Source organism: Athene noctua, chromosome 11 (assembly GCF_965140245.1).
Source record: "Athene noctua chromosome 11, bAthNoc1.hap1.1, whole genome shotgun sequence".
In the NCBI taxonomy this organism is placed as follows: domain Eukaryota; kingdom Metazoa; phylum Chordata; class Aves; order Strigiformes; family Strigidae; genus Athene; species Athene noctua.
In genome coordinates, this window is record NC_134047.1 from 16,988,929 (window position 1) to 17,010,820 (window position 21,892).

A 21,892-nucleotide genomic window follows, 5' to 3' on the forward strand; every position below is an offset into this window, starting at 1 on the left:
GCTCTTCAGAGCTATTCTCTAGATTCCAGAAAAGGCTGTTCTGACATAATAAACAGAAGACTTGCAAGTCAAAGCAAATGGTTATCATCAGGCATCATCTGCACACACAAATTCACATGGACAGCACCCATCATCCTTCCATACAGGAAAGATGCTGAAGCAGAATATAATTTCCACTGTTGGCAACAGCTGCTAAAAAGGAAAGTTTCAGAGTTGCTAACTCAAAGAGAAAAATGTGTTAGAAAAGTTGCTAGTCTTCAGCTTTAGGAAGAGTTCCTAGAAGAGAGGTTATCTGTAACCTAGTGGGGAATACACAGACCAAAACAGACTGAAGTGAGAACAGGTTTCTTCCTTCATTTGCATGCACAAAGTTTAGGCTAGCAGCAGGAACAGAGAAGTTGCTTTCAAACTGAATAATGAAAGAGAGCTTAAAAAGCAAAGGTGAGATTTAACTAAGAAGTGAACATATCAGTGACATTTTTACTGTATCTTACATTGAAGCCTACCAGCTTTCAAATATGTCTCTCTCTCAAGCAGAGAGATATTTAGCTCTCTACTTACGGTGCCATTTAGCAAAGTCAAAGTCCTTCTTACAGGATTTCTTTTTTGTCCAAAGGGAGAAATTCAATCTTTACCATTTACAATTTTATCTTTACCACTATGCAACTAAAAAAGCCATTAAAAAGTCCTAAAAATTTAAGAACCAAGGAAACTAGTGAATGTAAGTCTATCCAAACGTTACTATGAATGGCTTAAAAAAAAATATTCAGCTTTATGAAACAACCACCTGTTTTTTCTTCCTTTTTCACTTTTTCTAGTTCTGGAGAGGATTGGGGTTTACTACTCATTCTATTCAAAGATGTGCTCCTCTTCTTTTCTGTTCCTCCTAGAGACCAAGCGTAAGGAAGATTATTTTTAACAAGATATTTATATGTATGATTTTCTAAACTGCCATTCCCATGCTTTGCTTTTGCCAGTCAGCTAAAACCACTGACCTATCATTATGAAGCACTATTTTCTCATGATCTAAATGGTTTGGCTGCCATTTGTCTACTCTCCCCCCACCCTTCCATTTTTCAGGCTGGTTTACAGACAGTTACCCAGTATCTGGCACTGCAACGTGTGTAATGATATTTATGCCACAGTGCATAGACTGCATGCGCAGCAGTGAAAGCCTGAATAAAAACATTTATAATGAAACTGGGACATGGTTTAAAGTTAACTTCAAATATCCCATTTACTGCCTCCCAACTCTCAAAACAAACTGGTTTCTAGCACCTTTCTGTTCCACCTGCGAACCTTTGAGTGCAGACTGCTGAGAATGTAGAGGAACTTTGTTATTCAGTCTGTTTAATGAGGCACTTCTCTTTGTGGTACCTGGAAGTGAAAGCGCATGGATTAATTATGCTGAAAAGCCTAGAAGTCCCCTCCAACACCTGCCCCACTTCCCTAAGATACAGAAGAGTAATTAGGCCAATTTACAGTATGAATACTTCAGAAGCAGAAAAACTGGATCAGGGAAGACTTACTCTATATAAAGCATTATTTCTTATATTCCTATATGTTACTGATCATTAGCAGTAGGATGCCAGTCTCAACAGACTTCTTGTTTGACCTACCGAGGCCATTCTTGTAAGCCTTTTAAAATAAATATATCATTTTAAAAGTCCATTGCTCACATTCTGTATGGGTAAGAGTGAGCTCAGAATTAACACAGAACACAGCTGATTAAATACTCCACTGATCCAGGGACAGGCATCTTCCTCCCCTTTCCGCATCCTGCTCCTCCACCTTCCCCAGCACATACACACAGCAGAAGCAATCTGGTTAGTTCTGCGCCTGTATTTTCTGTCATCTGAATTTAGACATCTTTTACAAAACAGCCATTTCTTCCTGAGTGCCAGATCAAGAGTACAGAATCGCTCTAACTTGCTATAATGATCTAAACCTGTCAGTTAGTTGACCTCTACACCCTGACTATGTGGAGTCCTGTCCAAATTTCTTGTATTTCAGGCCACCTGAGAATTTTTCCTCCAAAGCAAACAAGGATTCATAAAGGATTTCAAGGTGTAACAGTAAATTTGAGAGCAATCCCAATTAGTTGATAATTAGTGACCTCCTTTGTTAGTGGCTTAATTTGTACTTCGCAGCCCTGTTTCTGACTCATACTCAGAGCTGAACCCTGCAGACACATTATATATAAATATCATTTTAAATCACAAGCAGTCTCCAGTGACTCAGAGCCCCTGCAGCTATGTCAGTATAGATATATTCACTGATTCCCCTACCAGGCACACAGTGTATAAGTACAAGCTTTTCTGCTGCATCACCTTCCAACATGAACCAGCAAAATCACTGTTAGCTGTGTCCATGTTAGGGATTCTTCTAGCACAGCTCATTTGATCAAAGGCTGCAGATTGACAGAACACTGCAGCATAGACCTAGTTGAAACTGTTTTCGTATTAAACAGGTCTTAGCTTATTCATGCTTTTCATCATTTTGGATAAAACCCCCAAACGTTCAGGATATAGGCAGGCTCCTATGAAACACTGAGAAGATTCCCCACAAGGAAATCTCAGGCTAAAACAATATGATATGTGCTCATGAAAATAATTTTTATTTTTATTAACAAGATTAGGACATTTTCTTCTGTTTCACAGTTAGTTAGTTGTTTGTTTGTTTTTTAAAATTTGGAAAAGGCAGATTGCCATGATTTACAGAAAATATTGGGATGAGGCAGAGGGGAGGAGGCAGAAGGGAGACTCACATGTACAGGTTTACCAGAAAGTGGGAAAAACAGAGATCTATCTCATTCTCTACATCTCTACATGTTAAGACTAGTTACATTGAGCACATTTTAAACATGATACGCTGCAGTCAGGAGCTCCATCCACTCCAAAGTTGCAATTCAAAATGAGATTGTAAGCCACAGAAATTGGTAGACAATCTCTAGAGTGCAAACACTCTTAGAAACCCTTAAAAAAATAAAATTGAAGAAATAGTTGGCTTCCAGGCCATTTTTTATTCCTTGGTAGTCACTGGCACAGTAAGTAGCCCAGAATAGTTGCAAGCAGTGGCATGCACTAACAGTTTAAAAAATACTTAATTTAAGCATCAGTATCAAGATTACACTAATTTACTGGGCTAGGAAACAGTGTCAGAGCTGCACACTATGGCTACAGTCATGCTAGAACTCCAGGTCAAAACAAAACAATCTCTTCCCACCCAAAAACCTCCCACAGGTGTCAGAGTTTTTCATGCATCCTTCTCTATTTGCTCAAAGCAGAATTCTAATATTAAAAAGAAAGTGTTTATCTATAGGGTACAGGACTGGCACAACAGAAAGATGTCAAAACTAAGTTGATTTTTTCCTTCCCACGGGCAATCAAAGGACTGAAGCTGTCTAACAAAACAAGGCAAACTTTATTTTTGTACTATTTCTATTTTGCTGAAATTTTAGGCTGTGATTTAAGGCATGCAAACCCGTAATGATGTGACATGATTTGTGAATCAATCATCCACCAAGATTTTACTTTAGTAAGAGAATTACAGAAATGAAAAATAAAAAACCAGCAATTTTTACCGTTACTCTTCTCCTCTAACAGAGATCACATCAACTGGGCCAAAGCCCTGAACAGTCAAGCTGGATTAACAAATTGCATGAAATGCATTTGAGATCAAAATATTAAGTGAGTTACACAGCAAGGGAGGAAGGGGAGTATCATTCCACCTCCTGTCTCCTCCCCAAATAAGCAGCACACCTGCTACCAGCAGACACAACACAAACACTTACTTCGATCAGAAGCATTTAAAAGCGCTGCAGACGATGACAAGCGTTTATTCATGACAGCTTCTGTCTGTTTGAGGTTTGCTGTGGAGGTGGACCGCTTGCTGGCTGCGTAAAGAAGAGCTCACTTTAGAATTCATCTTCATACCTGAGGAATAACCTTTCACACACCGCTGCGAGCTAACTTTTGAAGTATTACATCCTGAAAGGTATTTCCAGTTTTGCTTAATGAGAAACAGAAGTAATTTTTTTTTTCTTTGAACAGACTTGATACAATTAGCACCAGTTGTAACGTGCACAGAAGAGTCATTTAGTTTAGCGGAGTCGTGCCAAGATTTTATGCATATGTATGCAAACAAGTAATTTTTAAATCCTGTGCTCCTAATATGTAAAGACAAAAGCTGCTGAGGTTGTGTGTTGTTACCAGACTGGTAAGATAGAGAAAGTAACAACAAAACTTGAAAAATGGTAATTTCTTTCTTTGTTCCTTCCACATAGGTATGTCAAAACAGTTTTACAATCACTAGTTAACAAAACAAAGCCAAAACAAATGCTTTTGGAGGGATACAAGCAAGTCCTGAGGAAGGCAAGAAAGCATCCCTATTTCTGATTACTTCCCAAGAGTTGCTGTAACTATTTTAGAAATTTCCAGATTTTCCTCTAAAAGCTAGTCCCTTAAGTTCACATTTCCTATCAATTTGGCAACTCTTCAGAAAAAAACTGCCACAAGAGGCATTAAGTATTTTTTTTTTGAATGTGTATACACACAGACATATGTACACACATAAAAATCACATCTCACATGGCAAAATTTCAAGTTTACTACGAGCCAGATAATACCTGCTTTTTCATTTCAAATAATGTACTTTCAGGATGAACACTAACCCAGAGTGTGAAAGCCTTGGAAAAGCATGTACCTGTTGCTACGGAAACCCAAGAAGCTGAAGACAGTAATGCACACAAAGTAGTGCAGACTAGCATAATAAACATAAGAAATCCTATACATCAAACACAAGTAATCAATTTTGCTGGCATACTGGACAGCAAAGGTGATTAATGTGAACTCATAATGTGAACTCATTAGTGCATAAGTACCAAAGGAAAAAGCAGCACTACTCACCACAGAGGCAGCATCTTTTCCCTTTGGCCAGGGTGCTATAGCAGCTCCTTATAGCAAGAGCCAGGACATAAGGGTTCCTATGGACAGCCCCACCTCTGCACTGTACTTCTGACATGTGTACCCAACCCAGGCCTCCTGAACTAGCGACTCCCACAAAACCATATCAAGTGAAAAGTAGATTTTTTTGTAGCTGAAGCTACAGAAGTGGGAAGCTCTTGTCACAGTGAACAACAGCAAAGTCCCCACAGGGTAAGAGGGAGAAAAGGGGATCTACTGAATCTAGTTAATAAAGTAAGATCTGAGCTCAGCAGATACTTTCCCAACGTAAAAAAAACCCTAAGAAAAGGGTTTTTATGAATGAAACCTGAGTACTGGGATAAATAAAACAAGCTTGAAAGGCTTTATATCTGAAAATTGGAAAACTCGTAATTCATGTATCTGGGTGTTTTCAAAGGTAAAGAGTACCCTCTAGCGTCTGGTCTTAAAAATAAAGCCTGGCTCCTTGCACAAGTGTGCAAGTCTAAGGCCTACAAACATCATGGAGATGCTTCATACAAATTTCTCTTGGTTCAGATTAGGACTTCAGCAGTTGCATGAAATCTGAGATTTGGTCTATCACCTACTGAGACACAGAGGGCAAAAAAATTAAATCCTGACTTGAGATAAATTGCACTGAACAAAGTAATTTTTTCTAGAAAGTTTACAGGTTCTGGAGGTGGGCTGTGCTGTTTAGTAAAGAGACAAGGGACAAAACTTCTACTAGAAGACTCAAAAATGTATAGGCTAAATAATATGACCATTCAGAAAAAAAAAAAAGTTTATATTTTTCAGGGGAAATGACAGCAGTGGCGAGGGCATGAGCTAATATCTCAATTGATGCCTTGACAGAAAAAAACCTAATTGGTAAAAGGGTATTCATACAGATATTTGAGTTCTCTTTTTCCAGAAATTCTTAGTTTGTATTAATTGTCTAAGATCTTAAGAAGTCAATGCTTTTTTGATCAATACATTTGCAAATACATGATCAGATGGCCTCAACTTTTTCCCTACCTCATCCACAGGACAGCTCCTGCAAACTTTAAAGCTTTGGACAATTCACTAGGAGAAAAAGCTTTAGAAGACAGAAAGGATAGTCTTGAGTAAATTAGGCTGGTTACATAGGTATTTTACAAAGTAACTTCGAAAAAATACCTCAAATATCTTTTGTATTTTGGGAGGAAAGCTAGAATACTTATATCAAGGGATTTGAAATGGAAGAAGCATACAGTACAAATCTCATGTAATACCAAACATCTGTACTTTTTTTAATGGAAGGGAGAAAGCAAACTGTAGCAGCAAAGCCAAAGAAAGCGTATGACTGCCATGCAGCAAGGCTTGCAATTGGGTAAGGAGATGGGAAACACGGTATCTTAAGAAAATTGTTATGAGAGCGAGCAACTCTCAATCCTAGCTTCTCCCCAAGTTTCACTGAGAGAGGGTGCTGCAGCACTCTCTGTCTGGGGTTGGATAAAATTAGGCTAAATAAAATAAAGATTATCTATCACTTCCTTCCAAATTTCTACTAGGACAAGGAAGCTCTTTATTTAGAAAGGAGAGACTCTGGCAGCCCAGTTTCTATTCTAATAGCACGTCTCCACTACAGATGCACCTGAACATCTAGTTTTGCTTAGCAGTCATGCTAAACCTCCTTCATTTACAAGGACTCTGTCATCAAGGATGCTTTATTACAGCCTTGCCATTTCTCTTGGCAGACCACACCCTGCATGCTTCATCTTAGCACTGACAGCAATGTCATTAATATAACATTCGACTCTGGGGCTTTCATCAATTTTTAAATTTCAGGCCATTAGTGAGGTACTTGGTACAGTCTCAGTGGATCACATTCTGTATATACATACTGCACACTACCTCTATCACCCACAAACTCTGCTTTACCAGTCAATGTTCCTAAATCTTAGTGTTGACACAGTCAGTTCACCAAAGAACATGTCTTTTTTTTTTTTTTTTGCACAGTAATATAATAGACAAGAAAGGATTTAGTCCTAAAATAATGTAAAGAATATTTTAAATCTGTTCCCCCAATGGTTTTCATTTTAAGAAATGGAGCCTTTAATCCCAAATCCATCACAGAAACTAATGGTGGGAAAATAATATCGTACTGAAACTTGCTCTAGACATGCTGTTAGACAAGGTGCACTACTCAGACACAATGTTGTAATGTATAGTGTCATTTTTCAGAGTAAAAAAAAAAAATAATTGTGTCTTTCCAGCAATTATGCAAATATAAGGTGAAAGGGACCAAATAAGGATATTTTAGAAAGCTGGCTGGACTTAGGCATCCTACAACATTTGGATAGATTTTAAATAACAATTAAGTGAGGAGCTCCCAGACATATGAAAAGCTGAGAATGATCCTGAAATGGGAATAAATACAAGAAGCATCAATTCGATCATGATTCCACATTATCCACCCCAGTTAAAGACAGCTGTATGTTTGAAACCTCAACATAAAATCAAACAGAAATTTAAAACAGTGTGGATGCACAGGTGTCTTAGTCAAACGCTGCACTGTTTACCTCCATAGTAAATTTTTTCAAAATTGGTGCCAAATTATTCAAATTGATCTACTGTAGCTGAACTTATCTGCTCCTCCTCTTGCTACTATATGATGCATAAGGTACAGTTTAAGCACGTATTATTACATCAGGAGTATGTTTGTTGAAAGATTTTATTTTTAATGTGCTTCAGCAGCACTGAAAATCTTCCTTCACGATCAAAAGGACAGACAAAACTCATTTTCTTATATAAATTAGGAGAGAGCAAATGTTATGTTTGTTATAAAGTTTAGCTTTAAAATTAGATAAGGTAGAAAAGAATTGGGGAGAAAAAAAATAGTGCTTTCCTAAACATGTAAGGCAAATGTGATTTCCTAGTTTCAAGGTTAAATGACATTCGGTAATGTGGAATACAGTAATTGGATTTATATATGTATCCAAGGAACACATGTTAAACAGGTAAACCAATCCAGTCAAACTGGCTAATTTTGGAGAAAATTAGGGATTCATGCTGTGCACAGAAAGGGAAGAGAGAAGTTAAATAAAACACACATGCTTCTGCTGTGCTGCCAGAATAAGCCACAGTAGTTAAATCATACTCAGTCAGACTTTCATTGCATTTTCAAGTCTCATATTGTCAGTGTTACAAGACAGCTGTATTGAATTAGTAATGCTGTGAGCATGCACAGATTTTCAGAATTCAGATATAGCTGGGTCTCAGCTGAGAGCTATCATCTTCAGCTAGCTACAAAAAACAATTTTGCTTATTAAACATATAGCCTTGACAAATGTAACAGTGATACAAAGCATTTCTATGAATGGCTCAATCTGTGCACTGAAAAGTGCCAGAAATCCAACGAAAACACATTTAATATATAGAATTATGTTTAGATAATTGGATAGATCTGATTTTGCAAAACCCTTCATGGAAAAAATATCAAACTGCACAAAGGACCCATTCCCTTTCACAAAGTTTCAGCAAAATATCATTTGACTTTGCAAATGTTACTTCAATTGCTGGTAAAACAAAGCAAAAAGAAAACAAACCAAACCCTACCATGTACTTTTTGCTAATTAGGAAACAATGGAAGGGTTTGAAATTGCCCTTAAAAAAAGAAAAAAAAGCTTAGACTACTGAACTAATTTAAATTCAAATACATGCCACTAAGAATTTATCTTCTCCTCCCCCATGCTGTATCCAGTCATCTTTAAAACCCCAAATGCACATATTCTTTCCCTGAAAATTCCCTCAGGATGCCATGACTTAAGCTGTAGTTTAATTAGCTGGGAGGGACAGTTAAAAACATAGGGGGCTGCTTTCTACTTAGGGATCACATTTGTTGCACAGCTGGCCAAGATCCAGGAAAAGATCTATAAGATGGTTTTCCTTAGTTTCAGAGACACAAGAACTCAAGTTTATAAGGTTAGTAGTGAGTGTAAAACAACAGAAAAAGAACATTTTAGAAATCAATACCACCAGTTCCACCTTCATCTGTGGTCTGTTGTTCTGTAGAAGAAGAAGGTTTGTAAGCTAAATCACAAGGTCAGATAGCAAATAATGCAAGTTAACCAAAAAATGGGGAAGCTGGATATCATAATGATCATTTATATCAAAGCGCTTTCAAACACGTTATAAACAAACACAAGTCAACATTCAAGTTGACAGAAGACAACACTACTAAAACACACTTAGTACAATTTCACCAGTTCAGAAGATAGGCTGAATTAAAGCATTTTTTTTGTTTTATTTTATGCCTGAACAATAACTTATGTTAAGTTACTTATTGGAGGGGTCTTCCAATTAGGCAGTGCATGAAAAAGTCCCCTCCACTGCAATCCTGATTTGCTGGCCTGATTTCAGAATCTTTACAAGCAGAAACAGTTAATTGTGTGAAGCAGGAAACAATCCGAGCTCAATTTAAAGACTATTAAAATGCATCGCCCACTCTAAGACAGAGCCTATTCTCAGAGAAGCTCCGACACTGCCCACTGCATCTCCTTACCCATTACTGGTCCTTCAAATAATCACTTAGCATTCTGTAAATCTAAGGGTGTGTTTAAAACATTTTAGATGTAGTATCACAGTACACCACAGGGTGTTTTTTTCTGTTTATCATCAGTCTTAGTACACCATTACATGTATTGCATTTGAAGGACTCAGAATTATTTTAACATTACACATTACAGTTCCCCTTATCTGATGGTTGGGAGCTGGCAATGCAGTGCTGCCAGGTGTTGTATTTCCCATGTGGCTTCTCTCCAGCTCTTCCCAAAGTCAAAAATAGTTCTAAGTCTGAGCAGCATTTCAGGGCAAGTGCAGATATGATTCTTTCCCCAAGAGCTACCCGTAGATCCTGTTGTAGGATCCAAGATAGGAAAAGATGACAAAGTCCCTATGAATACTGCTGCACTTGCCAGTGTTCACATACAATATTCTGTGATTTTAGCCATGCTGGAAAAGGTGCTTTTTACCTGTTTTACTCTCTGATTCTGGAGTTACAGATCCTCCCCATGACCATCTCTTCTGTCGTGTTTCCAGTCGCTGATTCCGTTCCAAGGTACGATGCATAACTGCTTCATATCGTTCCTATCATCAAACAACATCTCTGTGAAGCTTATAACTACAAAGCACAGCTATGCCAGAAGACAAAATACAGATTTTTTTTTTGCCCAGTATGATTTAAAATCTGTTCCACCTATATTGCCTGAAAACAAGCTTTTGCTACAAAAACTATCATGCAAAGGATGTTAAGGGTAATTAATGGTTTCAAAACACTGCAAACATGATTAGGTTGAGCTGAAGCACAGATAATCTATTCTACTATTTACTTAAAATAGCCACCAAACAGATTTCCTATTCAATAAACGGCACTACCTATTTTCTAAATAGGGATGAACCCCAAACTGAGCAAAAATAACTGCTTACCCTTTAAACTATTCTGGTTATTTCTAAAAGGCAACAAAAATTCGCCATTATAAAATGCCAAGTATAAGGTTATTTTTATTTGCAGAGAACTACAAAAAGGCTAACCCAAGTCTTAACAGACACTGGCATTAATAGAGATATGATGAAACCACAAGACATGAAGGCAAAACTGCAAAAACGACCAATCAACTCCAGACCTCAGCAACCACTGCTGACAGGACAAAGAGAACTGAAAGAAGCTTTCAATTCAGTCTCTAGGACTAGTGACTACTAATGGGGGAACTTTAGCTCTTGTGCATAAAGATGGACTGTAACCATGCTAGACTGTTTCTTCTCAGCCAGGTTTCTATACATGTATCAACAACAGATTTCTCTTCTGGAATAGTCATATCCCAAGTGATCTTTTGAAGCAGTATTTACTGCTGATACAGTGCAGTAAGATGCCAAGGGGATTCATTATCCAAACATTTCTCCCTCTTGAGGACGCAAGACTTTCACCTTATTTCAACAGCACTTCACAACACAAACTAAAAAAGCCACAGAGTATTAGCAGACAAAGTAAACTTGGAAGGAAGGGAGGATGGATTCCACTCACTGACAAAAGAGAAAATTAAAAGTTTTTGTTTGAAATACAAAGCTTAGATCCCCCTCTGTTAAAGAAACCTGAACTGGAGTTTACCCAAGGTGCCAAAGTACCCAGACATTATGTAATCTGTGGATGATATTTCCATGGAGGTATCTGCATTGCGGTAATTCTTCACAGTCACAGTTAAAGACATAGGCTTCACTTTACAGACAACAAAAAATCAGTTAGTGGCTCAAGACACCAACACAGAAAGTTGCACAGCTGTACAGAATAATTGAGTAACTGTGAGAGGACAAGGTATTTCAATCCTAGCCATGGCTCGCTGTCTTCAAGACTCTCTTCTTAGGCAGAGAACTGCGTCTTTTTCCACAGTATTTGCTATTCTGCTGCTTCTCCTACTTTATCTAAGGAAGATGATTAACTAAATGAGATTTGGCTGAGGTACCAAACAATAATGTTGGAGACTATGCATTTTGGATGCATTTCCATCTACTAAATTTAAACTTGTAGATAGTATCTTCCTGGCAAATATTGCCCTAAGATAGCTTAGCTTCTTTGTAAGTGATTATTTTCTAATATCAGAGTACCAAAGTCAAGATGTGTTCTCACTTCCTGGTTGAAAGCATGGTTTACAAGTGCACACTATTTTCCCACGTGATGGATTCTTCATGTATAACTATGTACAAGGTCATCTTCCTCCAGGGACCAAGTAAAAGACAAGGTTAACACCAATCAAACACTCACCAGCTAGACCTTGTCTTTCTTGATTATTCACCCCAGTGGCCACTTAAAAAATATCCACCATCCTCAAAATTACATGAATAAAGGTACTGTGGGCTTAGGGGTAATACCTCTTGAAGCATAAGGGATGCTAGTTGCTTAAAGTAGTTGCTTAAAGGGATGATACTGCACTGGACTGCAGTTAAGGCCCACCCAAACATTTCTCCTTGTTCTCCGGCAATGTAAACTATTCTATGAAGTTCAAATGGAATATCAATCTGAACACACCCAGAAGCCAACTACAGCTAACCGAACCTCAGCGTCAAATACTGCCAGTCAAAAAGGGTAAAAAAAGATGTATTGCTACAACAATGGCTGGACTCCAAGGGAACAGCCAGCCAGGCGTACAGGCTCTTCATCAATGACCCACAGCAAGTTCTTACAACCAGGTCATGAAAGCACATGTGTGTGTCATGCCTTTACTGCTGACACCCTGGAAATGAACCCTTTCAGAACTTGCCTCACATTTAATATGCACTAGCAGACCTACTCTTCAAAAGATATGGCGTAACTTCATGCATTTATTCCTGCTTTCACCTTCTATCAATTTGCAACGAGCTCTGCAACTCAAACACTGCTCTACTGGCCCATGTGCAGTCAAAGCAAAGGCAGAGTCAAGTAAGAAGAGTGAATACACAGTTCAAAGCAGCAAATGGTACCTACACATATTATCAACTGCTCAATGTATAGTAACAAATTGTAATTTACAACTGAAAGAATGTGAGCCTTAGGCCACAGTGGGGCTCCCAGGAAGCAAGACACAGAATTAAGTCTAAGACCTGTCACCCACACTGATTTACAAACAGAATCTACAAAGTCCACTGAACGGAATTTAGAAATCTAAGAATATGGGTGGAGTTTTTGCTCGTGAAAAGTAACTAGTGGCCAAACAACAGCCACAGCTCCTGAAGTCCTGAGTGCCTCAGGTATAGCTAAAGGTAGGCCTGGGATGGGGAATGAAGACATGTGTCTATACAGCCCACTGGACAGATGGGGAAATTTTTTAATATTCTAATACATTCACTAGTTCCATAACTTTCTGTTTCACACCACTTCAGAGCATGGTAATGTAGGAAAACAATGTAGGAGTTTCTTTAAAACTATAGAAATTTGACAGTAGTACCTTCTCCTCCTCTATTTTTTGTTTTCTCTTTTCTTCTACTGCTGCCCTCCGTTGTTCCTCTTTCTGCTTCTGTTCTTTTAGCTTTCTCTGCCTTTCTTCTAACTGTTTTTCATACTGGAGTTTTGCTTTTCTCTCCTTTTCAAGGATTTGTGTCTCTTTGGCAGCTGCAAATTTTTAAGAAAAAATGAAAATCAAACTTAACTACTTATAGATATTACAATGCAACCTAGAGGCAAGAGACTATCAAGCATAATATCACCGCTTAAAGCTAAAACAAGAGTAGCTTGCAGAGCTGGATGACACTGCACATGTCGATGGAGTCTTTAATTCTGTCCCCAGGTTAGGCTGGAATCAGAACCTTTCCTGCCATTAGACTTTACTGTCTAGACAGGAATGTCAGGATATGCATATACCCTCTGTTAAGTATATATATTTTTTGACATTATAATAATTGAAATATTTATAAGCAAGTAGTAAGTTGAGTATCAAAAGGCAGAATTTGCTATGTTGCGATTTTAATCTTTTTTTAGAAAAAGATATAATGAAAAGATTTAAAGCACTAAGTGACAAGATGGGAAAACCCCACAGTTACTGCACCCAAGTTCAAAATAGTTACGTTGCTCTTCTCCACAGCCTCCACCTAGGAACAGCTGTGTGCAGTTTAACAGGAAGCTTCAAGTCCTGTGACAAAAAGCTAGTGGTTGAGTACACAGTGGAAGTACTTTCCACAGCTAGACAGATAAAATGAACTGAGAGACCAGATAATTATACCAACAATACACAGGCAGTATCTACATATACACTTCTGAATTTACATGCATCCTAGTCCTATCCTCTCTCCACATTAGGATAACACAAACATTCCCGTTGCTGTGTGTCTTTGCTTTTACTTTAAGAAACAAACATAGAGGCCAGAGAGACAGCACTCCACACAAGCTGGGAGGCCAAGAACCAGGACTGCAGGGCATACTGTGACCCTTTCTTCTCTTGCTGCACACACATGCACTGATTCACATCACAAACAGCATAAAGCTGGGCAAGATTTTATGCTCTTCTCTAGATCTCAGATTCTTTGCTAAGATAAAGCGTATACTGCTGACACTTCAATCCAGGAGTCATTTCACTGTGCTAGGAAACAAGGGAAGCAGTGTTCAAGGCAATCAAGTCATTCAACTAGCTCAATCTTTTTTAGTTTTCTCTGAAACAGTGTTCCCCAAACCTCAGTCTCGAGGGCTACAGGAAGTAGTTCTAAGCCAAAAGTTTTACTTTCTCAAGTGTTTTTGTTAAGGCTTTCAATAAAAAATAGGCTGAATTTGCTTGGTGGTCACTACGAAATGGAAGGTCAGATGTGACATACAGCTTCAAGCAGCTAAAGATCTCTGGAATGTTTTCCTCTCAAAGCTAATACTTCTCCATTCAGATTCACAAATGGTCACTGATGCAAGACCAAGAGCAGACCCTGTCTCTTTTTCCCAGCAACCTGAAAAAAGTGACCGAAGGAGGAATAAGAGGGTAAGTTATTAATAACAAATATTTTAGGAAATTATATTTTAAATGAAACATGAAAATACCATGTTGCTTTTCCCGCTCTTCCCTACGTTCCCTGGCCAGCCTTTGTCTTTCTTCTGTTCTTAGAGTGGAACCATCTATCACTGTCAAGAGAAAAACAGAAGACATATAATCGTCAGTTATTTTGAATATTCATATTTAAATAAAAAAGTTGAAAGTCTTTACTATGAAAATGAACCTTCCTGAGATACACATACCACCAAAGCACTGCACACTCTATAGACATTGAAGATGTCGTCTGAAAAATTCATAGGAAGCTAAATACCCTCCTTTTCCCCCTTTCCATTCTCTCACAACCACCAATCCACTATTTTTACTAGGTGCAGCAGAAAGCAGACACAGTATTAAAAGGCCCAATGCATACAGTCAAAAGAAAGCCTAAGCAGAACTCAGATTTGAGAAGATACCCTTATTCCAAACTCAGCTCTGATCCTCATTCTTGTACATATTAATTCCTATGATCAAGAATTACAGGAATCTAGAAAAGCTCAATCTGAGAACACATAGTTCACCATCGTCATGACAAATTCAAAGTGCTGTAGGATAGCTAGTTTGCAGGCTAAGCAGAACCAAGACTGCTTAAGTCTTTGCATGTATAGAAACTTGAATTTCAGCAAGTGAACCACTAACCTGATCAGAGAACAACAAAAAAATAATCTAACTTTGTTGTTATGTCCTGCTGAAAAGATAGGCAACTTCACCAACTGAACTCTGAGCCAGTCAAGAACAAAGTCTGTCATCAAAATCAGACCTTCAATGAATCTACAAACCATCTACCAGGTGCTTTATGCTATGATGCCTCCTGAAGAAAGAGCATCAAACCTCTTTTTAAAAGATGTTTTATTCATTCCCTATTAACTCTCCCTTGTGAACCCAGTACTTCATTAAGAACAATGACCAATAATTATACCTGGTTTAGTTGCTGTCTTTATGTTTATTGAGGTCTGGACTGCAATAGGGCTAACACCACTTTGGCTTCTTCTTTCTTCTGCTATGGCTTGGGCTGCAGCAACTGTGAGAAAGAATTATTTCATATTAATAAAAGCTCTACAACCAAAACTCATTAAATAAATCTCAAAAATAAATACATAAAATTCTTTTTGAGGTTGTGGATACTTTTATTTACTAACTTGGGACTACTCAACTTGTAAGAAGAAAAAAAACTTGTTGAATGAGACTTCAGACCTGGCACAGCTTTTCTTTGGAAAAACAATTAGGAAACCTTGTGTTTTAAAATGCATAGCAAAGCACCATAGTTTGTTTTGGGTTTTTTGTTTTTTTGTTGTTTTGTTTTTTTTTTTAATCAAACTTATTTAATAACTTTTCTAAGAAGAAAAACAGTATTTAGCAAAGTTCTAAGTCTGACTTACATTTGTATTTGTGGGCTGAACACATATATGTAATAGTCGATTAGCACTGGTGGAATCATATTCTAATGAGACCCAAGCAGGGAAAGGTTTATGAAGAGCTTTCATTATTTTGTGACATGAAACAAAGTGGACTAGCTGCATAAACAATTAAGGGATGCTTACAATGTACTTCTAAAACTGGATCTTCCAAAATAATTTTAAATTATAAATTAGATTCGAAAACAGTAATTTGAGCATTTGTGCAGAGACCCATTCACCTTATTCAAGTCTCGCCAAGGTGAGCACAGTGAACTGCAGGGCTATGACTCCTGGTTAATCATACAGAAATGAAATGCTAGCAATATTAATTTCATCAAATAACAAAACCCATTAAGATGCTATGGAGACTAATTTACTGTATCGCTTTCCACAGATTTTCTTTATTTTGGTATCAACTTTCACTTTAACTAATCACCTTTCAGGCTGTGAAGGTGAAGCATTACAGAGAAATCAGGCAGGGCAGCCTGTAAGACAGCATTACCCCATTTCCCTGCACAGCTTTCAACAGGAGTGTCCTTGCAGCAGTGACACCTTGTTCTCACCTTGGCTGACAGATAAGGGAGATCAACTTGGTTCTTACAGAAAAGCCCAACTTAGGGGGAAGCAACAGAATACATCACGCAATCAACCAAACATGAGAAAGCAGAAGTTGATCCTGTTTTAAACAGAAAAGGCAATCCACAAAAGTAACACATAACGTGCTGTGATTTCAACCATAATTTCAACCATAACATTAAGGGTGAATAGTAGAATTTGGTGTTACATTAGAAAAAAAAAAAAAAAGGACGACAGCTTTGCCAATGATCTCAGGCTTCCCTTTAATAGAGTAGTGCAGAATGCAAAGGAGGAAGGAAGAGTCTTCCTCTTCTCCATGCATTGCCATGACAACTAGTTGTGTCATGGTAATAACCCTCCCTAAGGCTGTGCCCATGAACAATCACCTCAAAGTGTTTAATCCGATGTGATGTCAGTGATAAATGCTGATTACAATACTTATTCAGCAACTCTAAATTGTCACCCGCAGCTGTTGCCATGTCTTGAATTAATTTTTCATTGCAGCACCAAACAAAAGTCTTCCTCAGTTCCATCCCATACATCTCTGAGGCTCTTTTCAAACAAGTCGGAGACCAGATATACTGCGACACGGTAAGATTACCAATTGGCAAAAGAGAACAGCTAAAAAAGGGCTCACTGTAATTTCACTATGTAGAACAAAAGTCAGTCAAAAAAGCTGATTTTGTACACTGTAGCACATCACATGGATGGGAATCTAGCCCAAAAACTGACCAAGTGGAGAACAACAAAATTATACATTCTCAATACAATTAGATGTGAAAACAGCCTGAGGAAAAACAGCCTGCTGTAGGTTTTTCTGAGAGCAAAAATATACAGTCAGGGCATTTATATCCAACAACACCCCTGTAGATGACAAAGGCTTCTTCAAATAGCATTTAAAGTCAAGATAAATACAGAAACATTTGTTGCATCTTTTCTTTGCTCTCCATCAGCAAGGGAGGAGAAACAGAAGGTGTACAGGCAGACTGAGCCAATTCAACCCAGCCCAGATGGGAAACAAGCCCAGCAAAATAAATTCACCCTACACCTACACCAGGTTTAGTTAAACCAACACTGAAATTCTTCCTCAACTCTCAAATTTCAAACATCCAAATTTCTGTAACAAAGTTATGGTAAGAAGCAAGCTGCCAATTTAAACAAGTACGATATTAATCTTATTTTACTTGCAGAAGTATTTTATTATTAGAAATCTCGCTGAACAAGCCAGTCATAATGGATGTAGGGGATTATGTTTTATTTATTAATTTAAAAAAAATAAACAAACACTTGAATAAAGTTCATGATTAGAAGGCACTCATTTAAAATGTGTCATATCTGCAAAGCAATTAGTTCATCTTAATTAAGGTTGCAAAAAAATTACTGGAGGATCTATAGAATAGGAAAGTGGGTTACAGAAACAGTACAGCTTGCAGAGGACACAGAGGTGAAAAAAGTCTAGAAATAGCCAAAGGATTTTGTATGTCAGGGTTTTTTTTGTATGTCAGTTAAAATATCTGTGTTCACTGCTTCATTATTTGCATAGAAACAACATGTTTACAAATAGATTTAAAGGCATTAGGAGTTCACCTTCACGTTACACAGAAGCAATCAATTTAACAGAAAGTTAGAATTAAAAGTGAACTGGGGATTTGAACAAAAAATTATTAAAAGGGGAACAGCCATCACATTAGATGCATCCCCAAGATGTGTAAGCTCAATTTCACCAAGACTCAGGTCAACAGACAGGTTTTACATCCCTTGTCAATTTTATGGTAAAATTACAGTATGAAACTGTGATTTTCAAAATCCACATTCTAGTACAAGAAAATGAATTGCATACTGTTGTACTTTGCAACCTTTAAAAGAATACAGATAACTCTTAATTTTTAATTCATTTAAGTATTCTTTGGCACAGATGCCTAGTTTTTTTGCTTAGTTTTCCATAATGAATGTAGCAGTCTGCTATGGAGCAAAGCTTCACTGAAAATAATTTTACACAAAAACCTAACTACTTTTGTAAAATAAGCCTAATACTTCTGTAATTAATCAGGATACCCCAGAATGGGAAATCAGTTTACAATGATTTCACTACAACCTGTGTCACATGCTGTATTACTGGGGGGTGCCTTCATGAACATTTTCAGCAAACTTCCTGGAGAAGAAAAATTCTCTTAGAGGCAAATTAAATCTTATTTCTATTCTGAGGTTCCCCTCCCACAGTAGTCACCAGAGTCTTTCACAATTACAATCTGTGATGAGCATAATGTGTGTGTTTATTTTACTGTAGTCAATCTCTAAATACTTCAGCTAAAATTAATAAAAGTACAAGCCACACATGTGGCCAATAATAAGTTGTATTTATGCATAATAATATAGGGCTGTTAGGTAATTTGAGAAGCAGTTTTCCTTCTGCACCCTCATCACCGTTTAGCACTATGTGTCTGGCCAAGTGTATCATGGATAAACCAAACCAACAGAAGCACCAGGATCTGGCCACTGCTGAAGGCAACGTGCCAGTTGAAACCAGCTCTCCCAATTTCACCTTCCAGCTCACGACCATGCTAACTGCACAGGTATGGTGGTGCCTCCCTTGCACTGAGCATGATAATACTTCCCTTTGCCGATCAGGTTTCCAATATGCCCTGAAGAGACCAGTGCTAAAAATAAAACTTTATTTCTATTTTAATCCTTGCACTGAGTTAATACCCTTGGCCCTTGCCAAGGCTGTCAAAGGACCCACACAGTTGCTGTGCTTAGTAAACCTCATCAGGGAGTGAACCAGCCCCATCCCTTTACCTCGTGAGGTTTAGGGCTTCCATCCCATCGCCTCTCCCACTATCTGTGACCCACTGAATACTGCCCCACTTGCTCTTACCGTGCCGAATCAGAAAGGATAGCAGAACATGCTGACTTTCACAGTAATCCTTCTGGTTCTTATGATTTAATGACTCATTATGCAAAGCAAACAAACAAGAAAAATCCCTGACTCAGCCTCTGAAACAAAAGTTAGGAAGTCTCCTGAATGTTAAGCATTGTTATGAATCTAAGCATTTTCATAAAAGTTTAAAGCAGGTAACAAGAAGTCAATAAGCAATCCATAAACCAAAAGTGAACTTTCCGGTAAAATATCCCTGATTTTATAGCAAACTGTGTCAAATCTGCAAGATGTCATTTTTGTCTTGCTCTACTACAGGCAGCTACTGTTCGTCTAGCAGATTGTAACCTTTCTCAGTAAAACTGTTCAGATTCTTTTTTTTTAATAGTTTTTGTACGTGCTTTCAGGAAAGACAAGTGAAGTCAGCATTCAAGTTTGAGATTTCTGCACAGCCTTTTAAGCTGATTTCCACTAATTAATTAACACATTAAGACATGGATGCAAGATCCTATGTCAGTTGCTTGAAAAATTGGTTTTACAACATTACTCCTTGTTTAAAGGAAACCAGAAGGATGAACCCTCACACAAACAGGTGGACACCACTGAAAGTTTCTAAGGATGAACAGAAAAGCCCTCTCTGTACACCTTCCTCTTTCCCTGCTTTCCCACTTCTGTCTTTTCCTGTTGATCCTCACATCCCATCTTTGGGCTGCAAGGACTGACAGGCTCCACAACCAAATACGTGAGCCTCCCAGTAGGCACCTTCTGACGGACCAGCTGGAAGGCAGATGGTTCTCCTGTTTTGTCTGGGCAGTCACCAGATGGGAAGCACACAGATCTCCAGAAAGCAGTGCACATTGAATCTCAGCTTCAGCAGGCCAGAAGAGCTTCCTCTTGTCTTACCCTTATTCCAGACTCTATTTGCTCACTTTCAATCTATATTTATTCCCTGCATGGGTTACCCATTTTATGTATTTTCCCCTCCTTAAGCCCATTTCTGCAGCTAATTCTGTACAACAATCTGGTTTTCTTCCCAATGTTCAAGGCATCTTAGGATGATTTCTTCAGTTCATCACAAGCATCAATCCCACTGGAAAACTTTTGACACAAGCATTCCTTTATAGTATATGAATTAGCAGCTCCACAAGTATTTAAGACACATTTGCAAGAATTTACTTATTCTTCAACATCCACACTCAGATTAAGAGCTGGAAACGTTAAAAAAACCCCACATAATTAACAAAACACCACTTCTCTCTTGTAAGTAAACCTAAAAAGATATGGTTGAAGCAATCTTAAAGACATGTTGCTGTATTTTTTCAGCCTAGGGCATGACCAGAGAGGCACCAGGAAGGTTGCTAGTTAATTTGTGGCTTGAGCTTCCCTAGGGGAAGCATATAATCTAAACCAAACTTGAATGTAATACAAGCACAGATCAAGGAATCAAAATTTGTCCTTAAAAGAACTGGCAGCCATCCCAAAAACTTTCTAGTCAGAGATGCTATAGCACTGTCCGACAGCCACACTGGACAAGTACTACCCTTAGTCCAAATGCTGCTGTTACGGGACTGTGAATGTATCTCCTATGGAGTCTTACTGATTCCTGCTGTCACTCGTATTCTCTTATTTTTAACGTTGCTCACACTGCTCAGACAAGAGATGCTTTTCTCTACTTCATGGGAAAAGCAACTGCCAGCACAAAGCTCAAAGAGGACAAAGAGATGTCAGCAACTCTTGCAGAAGCTATCATAAAGTTGGTAAGAAGCACTATGGTACTGTGCACACAGGGCTGATACACTAACCCCACTCCCTTTACTGGAAAAGGCTCCCAGCTTCACCATTTGGGGTTCTTTAGGACATGTTATTATTTATCACTTGAAAGAAATTAAACTGAACCACAGCAGATACTCTCATCCACTGGTTTTCTGCTGCCTTTATTCTCCCCTTTGCCACACTCTTCCCCCAGCTTCTTCCTCACCTTCCCAAAGAAATGTGAAAAGGCTCTTCGTTCTCCATGATCCACTTGTCACTTTTTTTTTTTAAAGAACACAATCTTTTACCATCTCTTTTGATATGATTTGTATAGAAAGACCCCCAATGGGGACATTTCTCTACTTCATACATTTCCAACTCTCTGCAAGCTTTAATACAACTGAGATAATTTCCCTGTTCTACCTGGCATTAGTTATTAATCTGTTTATTGCATAGTGCTTACCAAGCTTATCTGCACAATGACCTCTCTTCAGAGCTGATGCTTCCTGCAGAAAGGATATACAAGCCTTAGAGTCCCAATTGTGTTCTTTAGCAAACAGCCATGCATTGCTGTCTTGTCTTTGCTGTCTAGAAGCACAGTCTTCATAAGACACAGCCACAGGGAAGCCAGAGTTTTGGAAAGGCTGGAGTGCTCATTATGTTTCTCAGCGAAAGAGCAAAGCACTAAAGTATTTGTACTTTCTGTAAAATTTTCCACCAGAATGCATTAAGGCTGCATTTTAGATGTAAAGAGAATATTTCTGCATGGTTTCTGTGGGTTGGCAACTACAAACTCTTCTTGTCAACTGCAAAACAAACAGAAATTACTTTCACCTTCCTTGAGTGATTTCTTTT

General features: G+C 38.1%; 1 protein-coding gene across 15 annotated transcripts in view; it reads right to left on the minus strand.

The window, feature by feature from the left end:
- The window catches only part of MAP7D3 (MAP7 domain containing 3), a 46,875-nt gene that overhangs the window by 17,442 nt on the left and 7,541 nt on the right, over positions 1-21,892 (minus strand). For 6 of the 15 annotated variants that reach the window (XR_012634383.1, XM_074915486.1, XM_074915490.1 and 3 more), the window contains 8 exons: positions 15,357-15,458; positions 14,449-14,529; positions 12,878-13,041; positions 9,935-10,049; positions 8,937-8,969; positions 3,794-3,895; positions 1,279-1,377; positions 788-886 (listed from right to left, as the gene is read on the minus strand). Coding sequence is in view for 14 of the 15 variants with exons in the window: in XM_074915486.1 (XP_074771587.1) it covers positions 788-886; positions 1,279-1,377; positions 3,794-3,895; positions 8,937-8,969; positions 9,935-10,049; positions 12,878-13,041; positions 14,449-14,529; positions 15,357-15,458 (795 nt within the window). In the remaining variant the exon portion in view is untranslated. Of the gene's footprint in view, positions 1-787; positions 887-1,278; positions 1,378-3,793; positions 3,896-8,936; positions 8,970-9,934; positions 10,050-12,877; positions 13,042-14,448; positions 14,530-15,356; positions 15,459-21,500; positions 21,544-21,892 lie in introns of all 15 variants that reach the window. The other 9 variants (XM_074915498.1, XM_074915497.1, XM_074915494.1 and 6 more) reach the window with 5 other exon arrangements.